Here is a 19,146-nt window from a genome sequence, read left to right on the forward strand (position 1 = left end):
GTAATCAATGCCAGTCTTAAGATTTGTCTCCTCAAAATATATCTTCAAACAACCTAGGAACCATGCCAAGAATTAACTCTAATTACATATTATATCAGTTTTGAGTACTAGAAATGACTGAAAGGCAAAATGTATGCTATTTAAAATTATTAAACTGGTAGTAAATAAAATGTGATTCTACCCAAAATAGAGATAAATAAAATTGCATGTCCCTCTTCTTTTTTTACTGCCTTTTCTAGGTGTCTAGGATCATATGGGACATTTTTTCTCAAGATTTATAGACTTTTTCTTGAATCAATACATATTTTTCTGCTGCCCATAAGCCACCACTTACTGTTCAGCAGAAAAGAATCAAATTCAAACCCCGCTCAGTGGGTTCACCTACAATGAACAGAACAAACATGAAAAACACCTGGGGTGAGAGGCTTTTTATTTGATGCAGGGGTTATTCATAGTATAGTGTTTGGGTACTTTTTGGAGCCGATTCTTGTTGTCTCAAGGTATTTCTAAATTGAATTCCAAGAATAAAGTGTTTATAAATAGTAAGCATAAATAATGAACACATTCATCCCCCCCCCACTCCCTTACATAGCCCCAGTGGCTGCCCCAACTCTTTGGGTAGTAAATTGGTTAGCTGACTGGGTTAGGTTGGTGGTTCTCAACCCTATCAGACCCATCACCTATTTTATAACAAATATTTTAAACCCCTTTTATTATTCTTAAATAAAATACATAAATAATAAATCTGTATACATAAAATTTCCATAAATCAATGTAATGCTTTAACAGTAATTAGAAGAGAAAAAATAATTTACACTGATAAAATAACTATATAATATATAATAATATATAATAATTATATTTTACTATACCATCATTGCCTCAGATGTGGTGAAAGGGAATGCTTATACACTATTAGGGGGAATGTAAATTAGTACAATCTCTATGGAAAACAGTATAGAGATTTCTCAAAGAACTGAAGCAGATCTACCATTCAATCCAGCAGTCCTACTACTAGGTATCTACCCAAAGGAAAATAAGTCATTTTACAAAAAAGACACCTGCATCTGAATGTTTATCACAACACAATTCACAATTGCAAAGATGTGGAATCAACCTAAGTGCCCATCAACTGAGGAGTGGATAAAGAAAATGTTGAGAAGATAAAGAAAATATATATACCATGGATTACTACTCAGCCAGAAATCGGGATGAAATAATCCCTTTTGTAGTAACCTGGATAAAACTAGAGACTATTATTCTAGGTGAAGTATCTCAGGAATGAAAAAATAAATACCACGTGTTCTCACTTATAAGAGGGAGCTAAATGAGGGGTATATATGTTATCAATATAAAGTGGTGTAATGCATATTGCAAACTAAGAAGGGGAAAGGGTAGAGGGGGAGTGAGGGATAAAAATCTACCTGTTGGGTACAGTATACACTATTCTGGTGATGGGTACATTAAAAGCCCTGACTTCAGCATTATGTAATTCATCCATGTAACAAAAAACACTTGTATCCCCTAAATCTATTGAAATAAGAAAAAGAGTAAAAAGTGGTTATACAATGTGTAATCTTCCCTCAATTTACATAATAGTGATATACCGAGAAAATTTATCTTATATTGACACTGTACAAGCCACTTTGTGCTTATATGTAAATGAAGTTAGCGTCTAGGCTTAGATCATTAGAAGCAGTTTTTCAACACCTAACTAAATGTCCTCCATGACATTCAAAAGCTTATAGGACATGGGGAAAGTATTTGTTGTGCAGAACCGTCCTGAGCACTGCACTATTCTAGCCATCCTGGCCTTACCTTTTAAAGGTAGGGGCAGTATTGCCCCCCCAACCCCAATCATTGTATCATTCAAGAACCGCTGTAAATTTCCCCAAATGCCCTCCATTGGGTAGTACTCCCTGCACTGAAAACCTCTGTGTTAACTCCTAGTATTAGATTTAGCCCCAAATAGTAGTGATGACTTATTCTTCTGACTTTTTGTAGTCCTTGAAAACCAAAGGAATGTCTACAGTGAAATCATCAATAATTGGGTTAGTTAGGAGACTGAGTTTCATGAAAGTAGGGTCTAAATCTATCTAGTGTGTAGCTCAGTACTCAACATGAGATCTGGGTATTACTACTCTTGCTTGAATCAGTAAATGATTTGGGGTTTCACTATCTGGTTTAATTAAAAGATATACACTATTTAAAAGAAATAGTTTTTTGACTTTTTAGTACATGTGACAATACCCAGACATTCACTGGAAGACTGACAGTTATGAATTATTTGCCAATTCCATTTCAATTGTTTCTGTTTGATTGAGTGACATAAAATGTTTGATGACATTTTGAACCTATCAAAGACTCAGAGTCCATATGTCATTTTGAGTAAGGAAACATGTTGAAGACTCTGAGCTGTGGTCCTTGGCCTAAGAGGTTTGCTTAATTTTTCTTAATGGTCTGTTAGGCATCTATGGTTTATTAACCCTATTTTTACAAATGAAGAAATTAGGCTCAGCAAAGTGAATGGTCTGCTCAAAGTGAGACACTTGGTTCGATAGCGGAACAGAGTCTGAATCCAGAACTATCTCAAGAAATCATGCTGCCCATCTTTCTTAAGTGATGTCAAGCTAGGTTTCTGTAAATCTACATTGGAAGGACCATGAATTATGGATATGTGAGGTCCACTTTAGTATAATTTTACTCTATATGTAGTTCCAATTGTCATGTTTATTAAATTCCATTTTCCTAGTGGTTCGGGGACTTTTACATTGATCCTGATCTTGGTCAGGTTCTAGGATTCAAGGCCATGTGTGAGCTCACATTAGTGAGCTTCCAGAGGGCAGGGGATATTTCCTCTTCATCGCTGAGTCTGTACAACCTGGCATGGTGTCTGGCACAAAGTGGGTGTTCAGCAAGTGTTTGTTGAGCTGCCTTTAATCGAATAACGTTTCTTCTTTTAGGCCTTGGCCTTATACAATATTTCAGCGAGGCTTTGACCTGGTTTTGGGAGAGCAGCCCTCTGATAAAATATTCAGGTAAGTGGTTGTCTAGGGACTTGCTTACACATGTCTGCAAGCCCTACGTCTTACTTCTCATTGAACTTACTTTCCTAATGTTAAGGTACAAAATGGGAACCACTCTTAGTTGTTCTGCCTGCCTAGTAGCAAAAGTGCTTGCCCTCAAATCATACCCGGTGACAACAGGGAGGACTTCGAAGTTAAACAGATTCTGTTTGGGTCCTGGCTTCCTTCCTTGCCAGCTCCGTGAGCCTCGGTAATTAACTGACCTCTTGGAGCCTCCAGGTTCCGCGTGTGCTAAATGGGGCTATATTACACGCCTGGCTGGACTGTTGTGAGGGATAATGCAGGGAAAGTCCCTGGCACAGAGACTGGCACAGAGCAGGCAATTAATGTCAGCTCCTGCCTCTCCATTTTGCATCTAATTTGCACTTTCCTCATGGTGTCCTAAGTTGTTCAAAATGAATCTCTCCTGCCCTAGCCTTCTTCTCTCAACTCTACCTCATTATTACTAACTTTTTTTTTTATCTACTATTCTCCTGATCAAATTGGATGCTTCTAGTTCCTCCCAGATTTCTACTTACATACCTGGAAATAGCATGTTAGAAAGGCCCACAAGCAGAGGAAGAATTTGAGTGCCAGTCATGAACTATTGCATTTTCACAAAGCTGAATTCACACTAGGTCTTAGCTGGAGCACAGTTTATTTCCAAAATAATATCTTATCATCCATTCATTTTGTCGATCTGTCCTGCACTTAGCATACATTTGCTGAGTATCTACTAAGTGCCAGAGACTGTGCAGTATGGACGTGAATGCATCTGCCTCCATGAGCAAGCCCTCTAGTAGAGGAAGTGAGCAGTCCCTCACATGCTGACGGCAAAGGATGAGTTCAGCTGCTGCATGCCTTTGTCAGAGAAATGGTGAGCAGCTGGAAGCAAATGGAAGACTTGCTCCCTTTTCACTGCACCCACAGGGTTTGCTGAGTCTCAGATATTCGCTGCCACCATCTCAAGCCCCACTCCATGCCCACCCCCTGTCATCCACTCCTGGATTTTTGCTCCTGCATTTGCTTTCTAGAGCTCACTCTTCTGCAGAGCTTCTGCTGCTCCTCTTGGTAGCTTGGGATGGACTTGGCTTGGCCACCGTGGTGTTGTCCTACGGCATCCTAGCTAGTGCAGATTTACAGAACCACTTCCTCCGAGGGCCTTCCCTTGCCCTTTTCTTTCCTGAGTGTCTCTCCCGGGGCAGGCTGGGTCACATTAATGGCACTGGTTGCAGGGTGCTTTTGAGGATTTGTGCTGTAAGAGTTGTCAGCTACATTCCTTAGACTGTGACTTGGACATTAAAACTTCCCAACAATGATTTATTATTTGGCTGACTTTTTCTCCCAGTTTCCTACTCCTGGTCTTCCAGAACCTTCAGAGGATGATAAAGATAAGGCAGATGGGAAGCCTGGTGGAATTTGGCTGATTAACGTGGATAATTTCCCTGCTCCCTAAAAGTCAGAAACTGACACTTTGAAAAACAATGGCCTTAATGAAATGGCTATTAAAATAGAACCTGCACAAAGACTATGTTTCCAACCCCACAAGCACCATTTTTCTCCACATTTACTGGCTGCCAACTGGATGTGATACCCATGCACTACACAGGGGACCAGTTGTGCGGTTCGACTCATGAGGTCAACTATCTCAGGAGCCAATGGGTTAGTCAACAAGTCATTACAATTCTGGTCCCTAACACGACAACAAACTAGTCTCTCAAATGAAAGCAATGGGTCATGATCTGCTTATTTTAGGTACTAGGAACTTTAACTGAAACTACTCTGGAATCTGAGTAAATCACCTACCAATGGCCACTCTGGAAAATTCTATGGCCTGTTCAGTGACTATAATTAGCTATTTACTCACTACTATGCTCAGTCATGAATTACCGTCCTGATGAATTCCAAGCCACCACACATTTTCCTAGACTATGGAATAAAGTTTAAATCCTGACATTCAAATGTTTCCACCACTGAATGCCAGTATACAACTCCCTTTAAATAAGCTGCTCTTCTCCTGTGGAACCTTCCATTCTCAGTTCAGTCTGACTTCTAACTGATCCACTGTCCCCAACAGCCTGAATATCCTTCACTCTGCACATTTGCTCAAACCCTTTCCTCTAGCAAGAATTCACATTCTCCTCTTAATATAAATACTACCTGTTTTCATGGTCCAGACCGAGTCTCACCCAAACCCAATATCTATTGAGCACCTACTATGGCAAGGCACTGTTTTAGATGCTGTGGATATGACCAAACAACTATTACCAATATAGTCCTTGACTTCAAGAATTTACAGTCTCAACTAGGAAGCGGTCTCCAACCCTGGCCCTCTATACGCACCAGTGTGCTTTAAAAATGACCAGTGATCTTACCCAGCACAAACCAATTAATAGAAAAGTTCTGGGAGGTGTGGCCAGGGCATGAGTGTTTTCTAAAAGCACCATGGGGATTCTACTCTGTAGCCAGAATTGAAAAACACTGCTCTAAAGCTTCTCCAATCCACTACAGCAATCCACAATGACTTTTCCTCCTCCAAATGTCTATGGCATACTGACTATAATATTTATTTTTCAATTATTTTATTTTATACTTATTTTTAAATTGTTTCCCAATGAAATGGTTATCTTGAGAGAAGGAGTAGTATTCTATACAGCTTTAAATATTTAATATCTAACATATAATTTTGAATACTGTAGGCCTTCAATAGATATCTACAGATGATCTTTTCAGGTATTTCCTAAGGACTTGAACCCAACAAACTAGCTAGGAAAAGACCTAGGTGCCCCCACTAAAATTGGTAATCTGCCATCCCAAATAACCTGGGAATGGTCCAAGCTAGACTCAAAGAGTCCAAGAGGACCCTGAGCCTTCCGACTGAATCTTCTCACCAAACCCATTTCATTGTCCAAGAAGTCCTTTCCATGGTGGCTAGGACCACTGCATCCCACCAGACTGTGGTAGACGGGATCAGCTCCCACCCACTGACCCCTCAGACACCTTCCTTCTGAGCGGGTACCTGCATTCCTGGGAACAATAGCTCGTCCTGGCATGGCCTGCTCTGGGAAAGAGTGTAGAGGCCAGGTCAAGAGCTGTGCATTGGTTTTCCCACGTTCTATTTTGTGCCGAGCCCTGGGTGCAGCACAGGCTCACTCTAGCGCTCTCTGGCGAGTGTTTCCTTCTGAACGGAAATTTCAAGCTCCAGTTCAATAGGGCCGTGTGGAGGACCCAGTGCACAGCTGAGCCATCAACTGCATTGGTCACCACCAGCTGTCACAAGAGAAGGCCCAGCTTGGGAAAGCGTTCCAGACACTCACCCAGCTTCTCTTGGGTGGCTTTTTGTAGTTGTTCCTGCCAAATCTGCATGAATGAGGGACAGATGAGATTTTAGGACACAGCTTTTCTCTGACAGTTTGTTCTATATTTGGATTTTGGAGTTACTCAGTAGATTTTGCAGATGAAAGAAAACTTTAGAATTTCATAGGCCTGAGCTAGCATGGGCTCGAAAGCTGCTGCGATCCATACCTGAAAAACAGTCCAATCCCAATTTTCCCATTTATAGAAGGGTGACCTTGGGGAGGTTCCTAATGTTCTTAAAATGGTAGTTGATAAGTTGGTAAAATGGGGCCAAATAAGCAACCTCAAAGGGCTGCTGTAGGAACAGACGAGGCAGCTCTGCAGAGCACCTGCCCCTCTGACAGTTCTCAGTATGGGTTAGTCTCACCCACACCTAACCTTACTTCCTCTACAGGGATTCGCCTTGACCCTACCAGAGACTGCTTTTCTTGTTAACTGGTCCAGTGCAGCGTCCCAGGAGCTGCTGTGCACTTAGGAAGTTCCTCACAATGTCAAACCCAGATCCATCTTGACTTTTAAATCCATTTAAACCCAGGGGTAACCCATGTCCTGCTCTACATGAAGGACAATCTTCACCACTGCTTCCACCTTTCAGTTTGAACACTGAGATTGCAGCCTCCAGCATCTTGTGCAAGCTATAGACCCAACAACATCTGCTTAGTGATCAATCAATTTATTTACTGAGTGACCTCCCTGGGCCAGAAATTGTGTTAACAGTGGGGATACAAAGATGACAAAGGGCTGTCTTCTGCTATCCAAGGGTGCACATTCCTATAAGTGGTGGCGGATTCTCCAGGTACAATTCAGTATCTCAGGAGCAGCAAGGGACTTTGTGTAGGGCACACAGAGGAGGGTCCCTTGCTCAGCCTGAGGGTCGAGAACGAAGGGGGCGGGGGGAACTTTCTGGAAGGGGTGGGGCCTGAACTATGTCTTAAAATGAGTAGTCAGGCAAAGAAGAAAGGGAAGAAAATCCACAAAGAAGGAATATTTAGGAGGAAAAGCAAAGAGGTGAGAAAATCAGGGTGACTTCAGGAACTATGGTCAGTTGCCTTGTAGGAGCACCGAGTGAGAAGCAGGGTTTGGCAAAAGAAGAAGCTGAGGCAAGGGGGGCTCACCTCTTTGGAGGGTGGAACTCTGTCCTGCAGGCATGGGGTGCCGCAGCAGTTTAAGTTGGGGGAAGATGTGGTGTGCTTGCTTTTCCCTTAGGGATATTACCGTATGCAGAGAAAGAAGGGAAAACTGGGAGATGGATGGGCATGGAGCCTCCTCTTCCAAAAGAAAAATTACCCATCAGAAATGTGCTAGAACTGCCAACAGCTGCCTAAAACCTGTTACATAAATTATAAACTACAGGTCACGGATTTGTTGCTCCACATCAATGCAAAAATTGTAATTTTAAAACCAAAATAGAAAACAAAAACTCATTCTTACATCCAATAAACTGCCTTCTCCTTGGTACCATTCAAACATGTAGATGTTCTCTCTGAAACAATATAAGAGCAGTGGTTCCCCCTCCACACACACACACACACACACACACACACACACACACACACACACACACACAGAGCCTGCTTATTATAATGTTCCCATCTCAGGAATGTCCACTATGAAATGCAAAGTGAAATCATACAAATTCTTAGAGGTTGTTTCCTTCAACCCACATCCATCCTTAAGTCCCATATTCCAGGCACCTTGAGGCAATCATTGGCACTGAGTGGGCTTCTTAGTCTTACCAGATGAAGTGTGTGTGTGTGTGTGTGTGTGTGTGTGTGTGAGAGAGAGAGAGAGAGAGAGAGAGAGCGAGAGAGAGAGAGAGAGAAGGGGCTGTCATGCCTTTAATTTTGCCGACCGCTTCGCAGAAGAATGAAGTGGTGGTCTTCATCTTCTTTTGTCCCCAGAGGAAGGGGCTTTCCTTCCCTGATGCAGGCCCCTCCCTGCAGAGCCTGCTGCCTTGTGCCCCTGTGGGTGGGAAGATTCAAGTGCCTCTTTCAAAGCGAGAAGGATCTCTGACAGTTCCATGCTGCTTCATGCAGGGGTTCACCCACTAGGTCAGAGAAGCTGAGGACCAAGAGTCAGGTGGGAAATGGGAGAGAAATCCCCCAAATCCTGGTCACATCCCTCTCACCAATAGCTCTGCCTCTGCCCCTGGACTCCCCTGCACCAGGCTGGCACCTGTCCACCCTTTCCAGTTGCTCTCGTCCTGAGGCTCTTTTTCAGGTCGTGGGCGGAAACCATGTGGCTTGGCTGCCCTTCAATTCGTGAGCCCCGCTCAGTGGGTCTGCTCTGTGGCCAGCATTCTGGAGAGGGCTGCATTTTTTAAAATAAAAGGTCTCAAGTCATCAATGTGGTTTCCTAGCACCTCTGACAACCCGTGGAGGTTAGAGGGGAGTGTGTGGGTAGGGAAGGGAAGGAAGCAGGATTCTGAAAGAGCCTCTGTGGCCAGCATGCAGATGGAGCCAGGGCCTGGGTCCCTTTAATCGTCCTTCCCCAGTCAGGAGAGAGGGGATGCCAGACTGCCAACCTCCTGATATCCCACCCACACTGGCTTTTATCCCAAGACTATTTTTGACTATGAACACAGAGCATTTGAATGCCTTTGAAATGAAATGAATGAATAAACAAACAAATAATCTCTCATGGTTTTCTTAAGTTTTCCCTTGAAATGTTGATTGATTCTTTTATTCCTTTAAGCCCTTGTTATAAGAATTTAAAAAAATCCTCCCTGTATTCCAAGGGTTATCGCCTTAGCTAAGGGTGTGGGTGGGGGTGCAGAGAGTAAATCCAGGCCTGTTTTGTTCATGTTCCTCCCCTCTTCTCTCCTCCCCGGAGGCTCCTGACTTCAGTCATTTCTGTTCCCATCACACAGAAGCCAAACAAAGGGGAATTTTTTTTCTTTTCTTTTCCTTGTTAGGGTTCCTCCAGGCACAGAGAGATGCCATCGCTGCCACTGTGGTCTGCAGTGTGGGATGGGGACGGTGGGAGGCTGGCATCTCTCTTCAATTAAAATGCCTCCAATTATATCTGACTCAAGACAGGGGAAGCCCAGCTTCAAATCTGAAGAAAGCTGGAACTGGCTTTTTCTGACTTGATCAAAACCACTTCTAACAGCGAGTGAGCGGGCAGCATAATCAGTTCTCCGGCTGTCTGGCCACGTGAGCAAGGCCGCCGCTCTGCCTCCTTGGGACTCAGTCATCACATCCATAACATGCCAGTCAGCTCCCTTTCTGAAGAGGACTGTTGGCGGGAGGTGGACGCAGCTGGGGGAGAAGGCCGGGCCCCCCAGCGGGGCGGTTGGCCCCCAGTCCTGACCACCGGTGTTGGTGTCCCTGCAGATTCACCTACACCCTTGGGGAGGGCATGTGGCTGCCCCTCAGCAAGAGCTTTGTGATCCCGCCAGCAGAACTGGCCATCAACCCGTCGGCAAAGTGCAAGACCGACATGACCGTGATGGAGGACGCCGTGGAGGTCAGGTGAGTCTGGGGAGGTCAGGCGAGTCTGGCTTCAGGGCTGAGGCCTGCAGTGGGCTCGGGAGGCAGAGCAGGATACGATCCGAAGGTTCCAGGTGCTGGGAAAGGCATCATGCAAGCTGAAGGCAGACATTGGCAGGCGGCTTTCAAAGTCCCCACTTGTGGTGCCAGGATCTGCTCTTTATCTGGGTCAATATTGCATACCCCAAGGCTCACTCACTGGAAGAAGACATAAAATTAGAGTTTGTAAGCACTTCCCACATACCCTAAGGACAGACAGGCAATAAAATGTTAATTTCCTTGCCCAGGTTTGACCTCCTTCTTTGACCGGGCATTACAGTCTTGGCTCACTTCCTGGATGTGGAGAATGCCCATGATTTGTTAGTTCAAGGCTTGGAGTCTGGTTGATCTTCAGTTTTTATATGGGAGAGTGAGACATGATCCAGCTGACCAGATAGGAAAGTGGAATGTGACGCTACTGGTTGCTTCTGTAAGCCTCTTGACTTCTCCCTGCTTCTCACTGTTTCTCCCCACAGAGAAGAGCTGATGACTTCATCCTCTTTCGACAGCCTGGAGGTTCTCTTAGATTCCTTTGGGCCCGTGCGGGACTGCAGCAAAGATAACGGGGGCTGCAGTAAGAATTTCCGTTGCATTTCAGATCGCAAGCTGGACTCTACCGGTTGTGTGGTAGGTCTGCCCTGCCGGGCCAGTCGGTTTGGGGGATGGGGAGGGAAGGCGCAGGGTGAGACACAATGCAGGTGTGTAGATGAGACTGTGCCATGATCCCCACTTGCAGCACCACCTGCGTAAACTTGGACTTTTCTCTTGATAGAGATGAGGAGCTAATCACCAGTACGTAATCAAAAAGTTCTTACGAGCACCTACTCTGGGTAGCATAACTATCCAAGGGAAATTTCATGAATTACATAGCATGATTCTTTCTTTCCAGTCTTGCAAGACAGTTGATGAGAACTATCTGAGAACTAATTAATTGCTTATTAGTATGACATTCATGCGAAACGTAATAGGAAATTGTAGGAGAAACCTATGTAAAGCTAGAGTGATGAAAGAAGTAAGTTATTGCAGGAATCGTAGAGAAAAATTAAGAACGAAAATGTGTTCTCTTTGTGACCACAGCAGTGAGCACCTGCTTCTCCAAAGGTGGGTTTCTACTTTGTTATCAGCTCTGTTTAAAACATGCGATGCTATTAACTAGTAAGAGGGCTCGGGCTAGAGTGGGCTAGGACATTGCCTACGTCTTGGATGCGAAGAGTCTGTGGCACCACGCAGGTAGATGGAGGCAGGAGCAGAAGCAGCCTTCAGCCGCGGGCTCCTTTCTGTTGGCCATTTTCATGCCTCTCACGCCCTAACACTATTGTCTCCTTCCAACCCTGCCTCCTTTAAAGGGCAGAAGGATGCAGTCCTCCAGAGAGGAGAGGGAATGGGGCAGAGATGGAAGCAGGGAAACCAGGAAAATTGCGAGCAGAGAAGAGGGGAGATGATCAGTTCTGCAGTGCAGCAGGGAGGGCCAGGAGCTTCCAGCTGTGGGGAGAATGTGGCGTCCTGCCACACTTCCCAGCCTGACAGCCGTGCTGTGTGAGGGGATCCAGAGCAGGGGAAAGCTGTCAGGTTGTGGATCCGGTACCCTTTTTACCTCTCTTCGTCTCTAACCCAGAGCCCCTGTTCTGTCCGGGAACTGTTCTTGGTCAAAGGTGGGTCTGTGTACCTGCGGGCCAGGTTGGAACTCTCCCAGCCCTAAGGCCTCCCCACGCTGTTACCAACTAGGCAGCAGTCGACAGGAGCCCGATTCATCTGAGAAGGGAGAGAAAATGAAGATGAGAAAAGGCAAAGAGAGAGAGAGAGATGAAGAGTAGGTAGGAAGAGGGGCAAGATGAACAGAGGGAACAATCAGGAGAATACAAAGAAAGATGCTCTTTTAGGCCACGCCTTCCAAAGGCAGCCGGGAGGGAAGCTGATGTCCCACAGGGCTCCCCTCCCTTTGGCGGGTCCACACTCACACGTCTTCAGCAACGAGCTCCCAACCAGGTCTCTCAGGAGACAATTTAACTGTCTAATGGAGCTCCCAGCTGAGACACTTTTTTAAAAAAAACTATTCAGCCTTCATTTCTTCATTCAGATTCCAACCTTTCATTTCCCATGACTCTCTGGGGTCATTCTAAGTACCGACACACTGTGTGCACATGTGTGTGAACCACCCCCATGTGAGTTTTGACATGTACACACATTCACACGCACACACCCAGGGATAGACTCTCCCTCTCTTGCCATTTCTCTGCCCCTTTCTGAGCCCCTCAGGGCTTGCCCGACAGATGCCTTCTGTTGGTGATCCTAGCCCTTTTTGCTTGGCACATCGCTGTGCTGATGGATTTTGTACTTTTAACACTGTGATCTGTGAGACAGAGCTAGCAAGAATAGTTCTGATGAATATGCATTGGCAATGAGGCTGCTGCATTTTAGAATTGGAGCCGCTGCAGAAAGTCACCCAATTATAACAGCACTTGGCATTAGCATAATACTTTGAAGTCACTGGTCCACGTGGCTCCTGAAGAGGGAGGCAGCTGGCGGATTGGCAGACACGCTCGATTCACTGTTCCTCATTGGCTGTGGAGCATGTGATCCCTGGGGCAGGAAGACGACGAGTGAGAGGCGATGCATCCCATCGTGACCCTGTCACCCTGCTGAGAAGACCAGAGACGAACTTTGAGCCTGACCTGACTCCTGTGGGCTTTAGCACTGTCCCAAAGCCCTGGTCTATTAGCAAAGTGGTCCTTTGTCATCTGGAAGTGGACCAGGGACACAGGCATCAGCTGCACTGGCTGCAGTTTAAGAACTGGCCTGGCCTCCTCTCCACGTAAACCCTCACACTCAGTCTTCTTGGTGCTGAACCGGAAGGCTTCCCAAGATAGGTATATTTTTCTGAAAGGAGAAAAAGATGAGAAACTAGAACACGCTGGCCCTTAGGAACCTGAGAAAGGGGCAGAGACAGAGCGTGTACCTGTATATTTTCCTGACGATTCTAACCAGACAGGTCGCATTCACATTCGGTCCCCATCACTGCTCAACTTTGATTCTTTCTAGGAAGCAGGGCACGTTTCTCAGTTATGCATGGACTCCCACAGGGTTAATTGCTACCCAGTTAATTACCCTGTTGTTTATATAGTCTCTGAGGACAGGAAACAAATATCCGTGAAAGGCACAGACCTGTACATACCCCAATCACACCGTTCCAAACCAGACCACTCTCCAACAGCTGGAGATTGCGGACATTTCAGGAGGGTTCCCAGAGCAGAGGTCAGCCCCTCACCGCTGGTGCCCAAATCTTACTCGTTGTCCTCATGTGCAGGGTGGGAGCTGTGGTGCCCTCCCATGAAGCACGAGAGCAGCTGCTCCCTGTTCTGTAGAGCCCCGTGGGGCCCTTCCACGGTGCTGTGTTATCTTACTGCTGCTGTAACAAAGTACCATAAACTTAGTGCTCAAAGCTACACAAATTCATTATCTCACAATTCTGTAGATGAGAATCTTATGTGGGTCTCACTGGGCTCAAACCAAGGTGTCACCAGGGCTGCATGCCCTTCTGGAGGCTCTAGAGGAAATCCCTTCCCTTGCCTCTTCCAGGTTTTAGAGTGCGCCCAAGTTTCTTGGCTCATAGCCCCCTTCCTCCACCTGTACAGCCAGCAACAGTGCATTTTTCTGATAATTTTTGTGGCACATCTCCTTCTCTCTCTCCAACTGGGCCTCCCTTTTCCACTTTTAAAGGACTCTTGTGATTACATTGGGCCCATCTAGATAATCCAAGACAGTCTCCCCACGTCAAGGTGCTTAACTTAGTTTCATATGCAAAGTCCCTTTTCCCACGTGAGGTGACATGTCCATAGGTGTCTAGGATTGTGTCTTGGACATCTTTGGGGAACCCTCCACGGGGGATGGCAGTGGGGCTTGGAGCAGACTTGGCAGGCAGGACTCCAAGCTTGCTGGGAGCTTCAGCCAGAGCATCTTCATTCTTATCAAGCCTACCTGTTGAGCCTTAACATAAAATGGTGTTTGAAACTTTGAAAATGATTTCTAATGTGATGCGTGTGCGCGCGCACACACACACACACACACACACACACACACACACACACACACACACAAGAAAGCCTGTGCTCTATAAGATGCCTGAATGTCCTTAGGTAAGCGGGCTGTGCCATGGAGCAGGGAGGGTCGCTGCCTGCTTCCTCGTGCATTGAACACATGACCTTCCTTGCTGGACATTATGCTCTAATGAGCTTTGAATTGTCCAATGACCCTCCGCCCTTCCCTCCACATGCTGTCCACAATGGTTTCCCGTGAAATGTGTCATTTCACCTCTACTGGAGCACAGATGTGTGGAGGCCATTACAAATGACCATCTCTCTTTCTCTCTGTAGGACAGTAAGTAGAAGAATATGCCTCAGAGGCTTCCAGAAAAATAGGGGCAGGAAGCTCTCACAGCCTGAAATATAGATTTAACTCCATCAAACTTTTCCCCTGGGAGAAGCAGTCCTGAATGGCTCCGGCCTGCATGTCAGAGCCCATCAGAAAGTTTGGAAATCATTATTTGTGAAAGGAATAAGATTGCCATCTAGTAAAAGAGAACCTGTTTGGAGCAGGAATTACAGTTGCGTGTCTTATGAATCATCCAGGTAAAGCGAGGCGGGCTCAGCTGCAGGCGTTTGTCCCTCTTCTCTCAGGGCCCTGAATGTGCTCATGAGTCCAGCATTCCATCCGTCTGCCAATAGGGCATCCATTCCATAATCTGGAGCTGAGGTCTGTGTGTCTCAGACTTAGCGAGATTTGATTAGCCTCCTAAGCAATTAATCAACCTAAAACCATTGGTAGAAAAGAGGGGAAGGATGACAAAGAAAAGGAGTCGAATGGGAAAAATAATTTTAATCTCATTAGCAAATTATACCTGAGACCAGTAATAAGTCAAGAAGCCATGAACATCTCATGAAAGATGATTAACCTTGTGTATTTTAGAGGTCACTGAAATACGAGCTCATTTATTAGACCTTCTTGATGGGGGAGAGTTGTTGCCGTAATAAATGGAGTTTTCTTCTTAAGCCTGTAGTTTGTAAAGTCCCTGGGACTGCTTCATGTAACCTCTGCAAAGGGGGGTTAATATATGACCTTGGGCTCTCTCCTGAACAAACAGTTCTCTTTCAAGAAACAAGTGGAAGGATTGTCCACAGTCAGGAGAGAAGAACATCTGGCCCTTGCACAGAAAGGGCAAGCTTCTCCTGAAGGCAGGATTTCTTCCTGACAACAGGGCTCTGGCTGAAAATACTTCTAGGAGGAGTGGCATGGTTTGGAGACTGTGGCTTCTTTATATTTAGATGCGGATTTTGAGGGAACCCATCGTGTCAACATATCGGAAGGAAGATTCAGGCAAAAAACAATACAAATTCATACCATAGGAACCTTGATTGATTAACTCCTTGGAGAATTGGGTGTTCTGGTTGCCAAGGATTAAGAAGAAAATTCTATTTTTGGTTTTAGCCTTTTTTTTTCTGGAAGTCTTTGTAAAATGTTTTACTCCGAATTGCAGCCCAAGTAAGTTATAGTGCAGTAAAGATAATTGCATCTTTTTCAGTGATTGAGGATCTCAACTTGCCTTTAAGGTCATCACTCTGGACAATTTGCAGTGTTCTGTTCTAAAATACTTGCACTTGTAGTGTTCTGTGTGTTCGTAAAAGGGGACAGAGAGAGAGAGAGAAAATGCTAAGCTGAATCTTCAAATCCATAATTGACCCCAGAATATACTCTGGGAATTGCTTAAAACAATCAAACAAATGAGTCTATGGGATTGCTTTACCTAGTTGACACACTGACTTTATCTCTTTAGGGATTCCAATGAACGCAGGTTGTACAGCACTGGAGAAGCCGCACGGCAGAATGGGAGGAACACACACAACCAAAGGGTCAGACAGTCTAGGCCCAAAGTCTGATGGTGCCATTTTCCACCACTGTGACACTGAACAAGTTACTTGGTCTTTCTAAGCCTAATTTTGCTCATCTGTAAAATGGGAAAGATAAAGTGTCCCTGTGTTGCTGGGATTGAAGATAATATATGTAGACTGTCCTGCACAAAGAATTGCTAAATTCCTCATAGGTGTTATTATTTTTAGCTTTGCTGGTAAGAAAAAAAAATTCAACTTGGACAAGGCAGCTAACTCTGTCTTTTCTCCAAATCTCCTAAGAGAGGGTGAATTTTAGGTAGTCCAATTTGGGATAGCAATGGTCATCTAGACATTAGGGCGAGGCAAGATATGGATATGCCAGATTTTGGAATTCTGGAACAAAGCCTGCTCATGTTTCATTTGGTGAAGTCTTTGTCAGAAGTCATGCTTGAAGGACCATTCTGAAAAAAAAGCAGGTGGTTGGGAACATGAACAGTCTGGGCTGGTGCCTGAGATAGCTAGCGGGTACAATGGGTGAAACCACCGCGTGGGGTGGGGATAATAAGAGGACTGGCTTTATCTGCTTGATGGCTTCTAGCAAGCTTTACAGAAGGAAAAAACAAACAAACACAACAACAACAACAAAAAACAACTCATGGCAACCAGTGCAGCCCATGTAATTCCAATCAAACTTTCAGTTTTCTGTGTTTAGTACCCGTATCCATGCCTGGGCAGTCACATAGTGCTGAAGCCAGCTCCCTTCTGGTGGCACATCTGGCCTAACAGCTGGGTGGCCAAGGAATCTGGTGGGTAGGGGGCTGACAAAACATGGGGTGCAGTTCTCAGCTGCCTCATTTGCTTGTTTACCATCATCTGGTGCATCTGGGCTCGCACAGCACGGGCAGCCCTTGGAAACTTCTTCAACTGCTGTCACCTTCCAGCACTCTGGCTGCCTTCATGGGGAGAGAGGGGGATGGGCCAGGCGGGGAGCCTGGAAGGCCCACAGGGGGCCATTTGTTTGGGAAATTGCAGAATTAGTGTTAGCAAACAGTGCATGTCCTGCTGTGCTCTTGACTGGGAAAGGAGGAGGGAGAAGAGGTGGGATTCGGAGGCACACCTGTGGCGGCTCTGGGCTACTAGGCCAAGGTGCTTGCCAGCACAGGGGAAGAGCAAGCCAGGCTGCAGGGGGAGGAAATGTTTCATACTGCATTCCACTGAGTTTTGAAAGTTTTGTTTTGGTTTGTTTTTGCTTTTGGAGGAGGGTGTTAGCTAGCTGACGGTATAGTACAGCAGTCATTAAAAGTCTCGGCGGCATTGGAGTCAGATCTGGACAAACCCCCAGCTCTGCCACGGTCTGGCCGCTTGACCTTGGGCAAGTTATTTGCCCCCTTCTAGCATGTTTGAAGGGATCAGCTCTCGTGCAAATGTGCAGAATCTGTTGCACTGGCAGAGGAGAAGGATGGCAAAAAAATAATAAGAAGAAAAAGTCATCAGCTTTTAAGTGGAGCCCAGGGCAGCAAGGAGTTTATGCGTTATTTGGCAATGTTAATGGTTCCTTATCAATAAACAGGGATACTATAGGGTGTTGCGAGACAAGAAACTTAAAGCACTTAGCCCAGTGCCCAGCTCCTAGCACGTGCTCAGTGAACGCTGACTGCTGGGTAGGAGCCGGATGTGGCGGGAGCTGATGATGGATTCCACAGCCAGCCTGCCAGCGTTTCAGGTGTCGTCCTGCCCGGAGCAGCTGTGTGACTTTAGGAATGTTTAAACGCTCTGTGCCTCAGTTTCCTCATGTGTAAAATGGGGATGATCACACTGCTTAGCTCCTAGGGGTGTTGTGAGGGTTACACAAGCTAGAGACTGAGTTAGACCACTGCCCGGCGTGTCACGGGTGCTGCGCAAGCACTGCTGTTATTCACCGATCCCCTCTGCCTTCCCCACGATGGGGCATCTCCTCCTAGAGTTTCCTTTTTGCTGTCATTCCCGGGGGAGCTTATCGAGGACAAGGTAGTGCCGTGAAGCTCAATACTTCACGTTAAGAGTGTCCAGCTCCAACCCAGGTGCAGCACCTGTGGGTGCTGGTGTAGCACCTGTGGGTGCTGGTGTAGCAGGTGGTCTTGTCTGTGTGCCTTCCAAAGGGCATCTGGACACAGGACGGCGATGGGTGCAGCTGCTCCCGTCGTGAGAGTGGTCCAGCCCCTCTCCAGGTCACGAGAAAGTCCATGTCCTCCCTCAGGCCGGAATCCCTGGCTTGGCCCACTCCCTCTGACACGGCCGTTTGGTATGAGTGCTGACAAAGTGCTGTGGACACTTAAGAAGTCCTCTTAATACTAAGGCCAGCAGCAGCACTGCCCTCCCCCAGCCCAGAGGCGTCTCTGCCCGTGCGGTTCAACTCCGGCCCGTCCCTTCCACCCTCCGCCAGCCGGAGGCGCAGTCGGGAGGCCGCACGACTCGGCTCCGCCCGGCTGCAGCGCCCCTCCCAGCCCTTTTGGAGGACGTGGCTTTAATGCAGGTGTTTGCGATTCGTGCCCAGAGAGAAGCAGCAAGATGTCGAGAAAGGTCACTTGCTTTTAAGGGGAGCCTAGCGTGGTGGGAGACCCGCGGCGCGCTCGGCGCAGTGTCCGGGCTGAGCGTTAGGAACCGGGTCGGTGAGGACACCCCGGGTCCCAGAGCACTCAGCGCCCCGGCTCACCCACCTGTGCGGCTGCTTTCTGCTTGTGCCAGTGCCCGTCCGGACTCAGCCCCATGAAGGACGGCTCGGGCTGCTACGACCGCCACGTCGGGGTGGACTGTTCCGACGGCTTCAACGGCGGCTGCGAGCAGCTGTGCCTGCAGCAGATGGCGCCCTTCGCCGACGAGCCCGCGCTCTACAACATCCTCATGTTCTGCGGGTGAGTCCGGCCGCCGGGGGGCGCCCGGCCGCCCTGTCGCGGGACGCGGGACGTCACTGCAAAGCGGGGGCGGCCAATGGGGGTGGCTCGGCCCCAGGCCCCCGCCCGGCCAGCCCTGGGCTCGGAGGAAAAAGCCCCCGTAGAGTCCGGGGGCGGGCACCTGAGGGACAGTCCAGTCCAGTCCCGGTAGGGGGAAGCCGAGCCCCGGGATTTACCTGCAGGGGGAATAAACCACGCAGTTTCCTGAAATTGTTCCCCGCTTAAAGCAGGATTTCCCGAACGCTGTTTGCGGAGCTGCGTTGATGAGGTGTGCGGGGACGAGAAGTTTCCGCGCTCTAGAGCTTAGACAAAGTGAGCAAAACGAATCGAGTCTCAGAGAAGTGGGGCAGCGTTGGAGAAGCGGAAACTTGTTTAAATGCTG

General features: G+C 46.9%; 1 protein-coding gene across 1 annotated transcript in view; it reads left to right on the forward strand.

Annotated features, from left to right (window-relative positions):
- The window catches only part of ASTN1 (astrotactin 1), a 322,529-nt gene that overhangs the window by 212,576 nt on the left and 90,807 nt on the right, over positions 1–19,146 (forward strand). The window contains exons 9-12 of the mRNA XM_012644642.1: positions 2,964–3,038; positions 9,758–9,895; positions 10,429–10,579; positions 18,559–18,725. Of these exons, the coding sequence (XP_012500096.1) occupies positions 2,964–3,038; positions 9,758–9,895; positions 10,429–10,579; positions 18,559–18,725 (531 nt within the window). The remainder of the gene's footprint in view (positions 1–2,963; positions 3,039–9,757; positions 9,896–10,428; positions 10,580–18,558; positions 18,726–19,146) is intronic.

Source organism: Propithecus coquereli, unplaced genomic scaffold, assembly GCF_000956105.1.
Source record: "Propithecus coquereli isolate 6110/MARCELLA unplaced genomic scaffold, Pcoq_1.0 Scaffold216, whole genome shotgun sequence".
Lineage (NCBI taxonomy): Eukaryota > Metazoa > Chordata > Mammalia > Primates > Indriidae > Propithecus > Propithecus coquereli.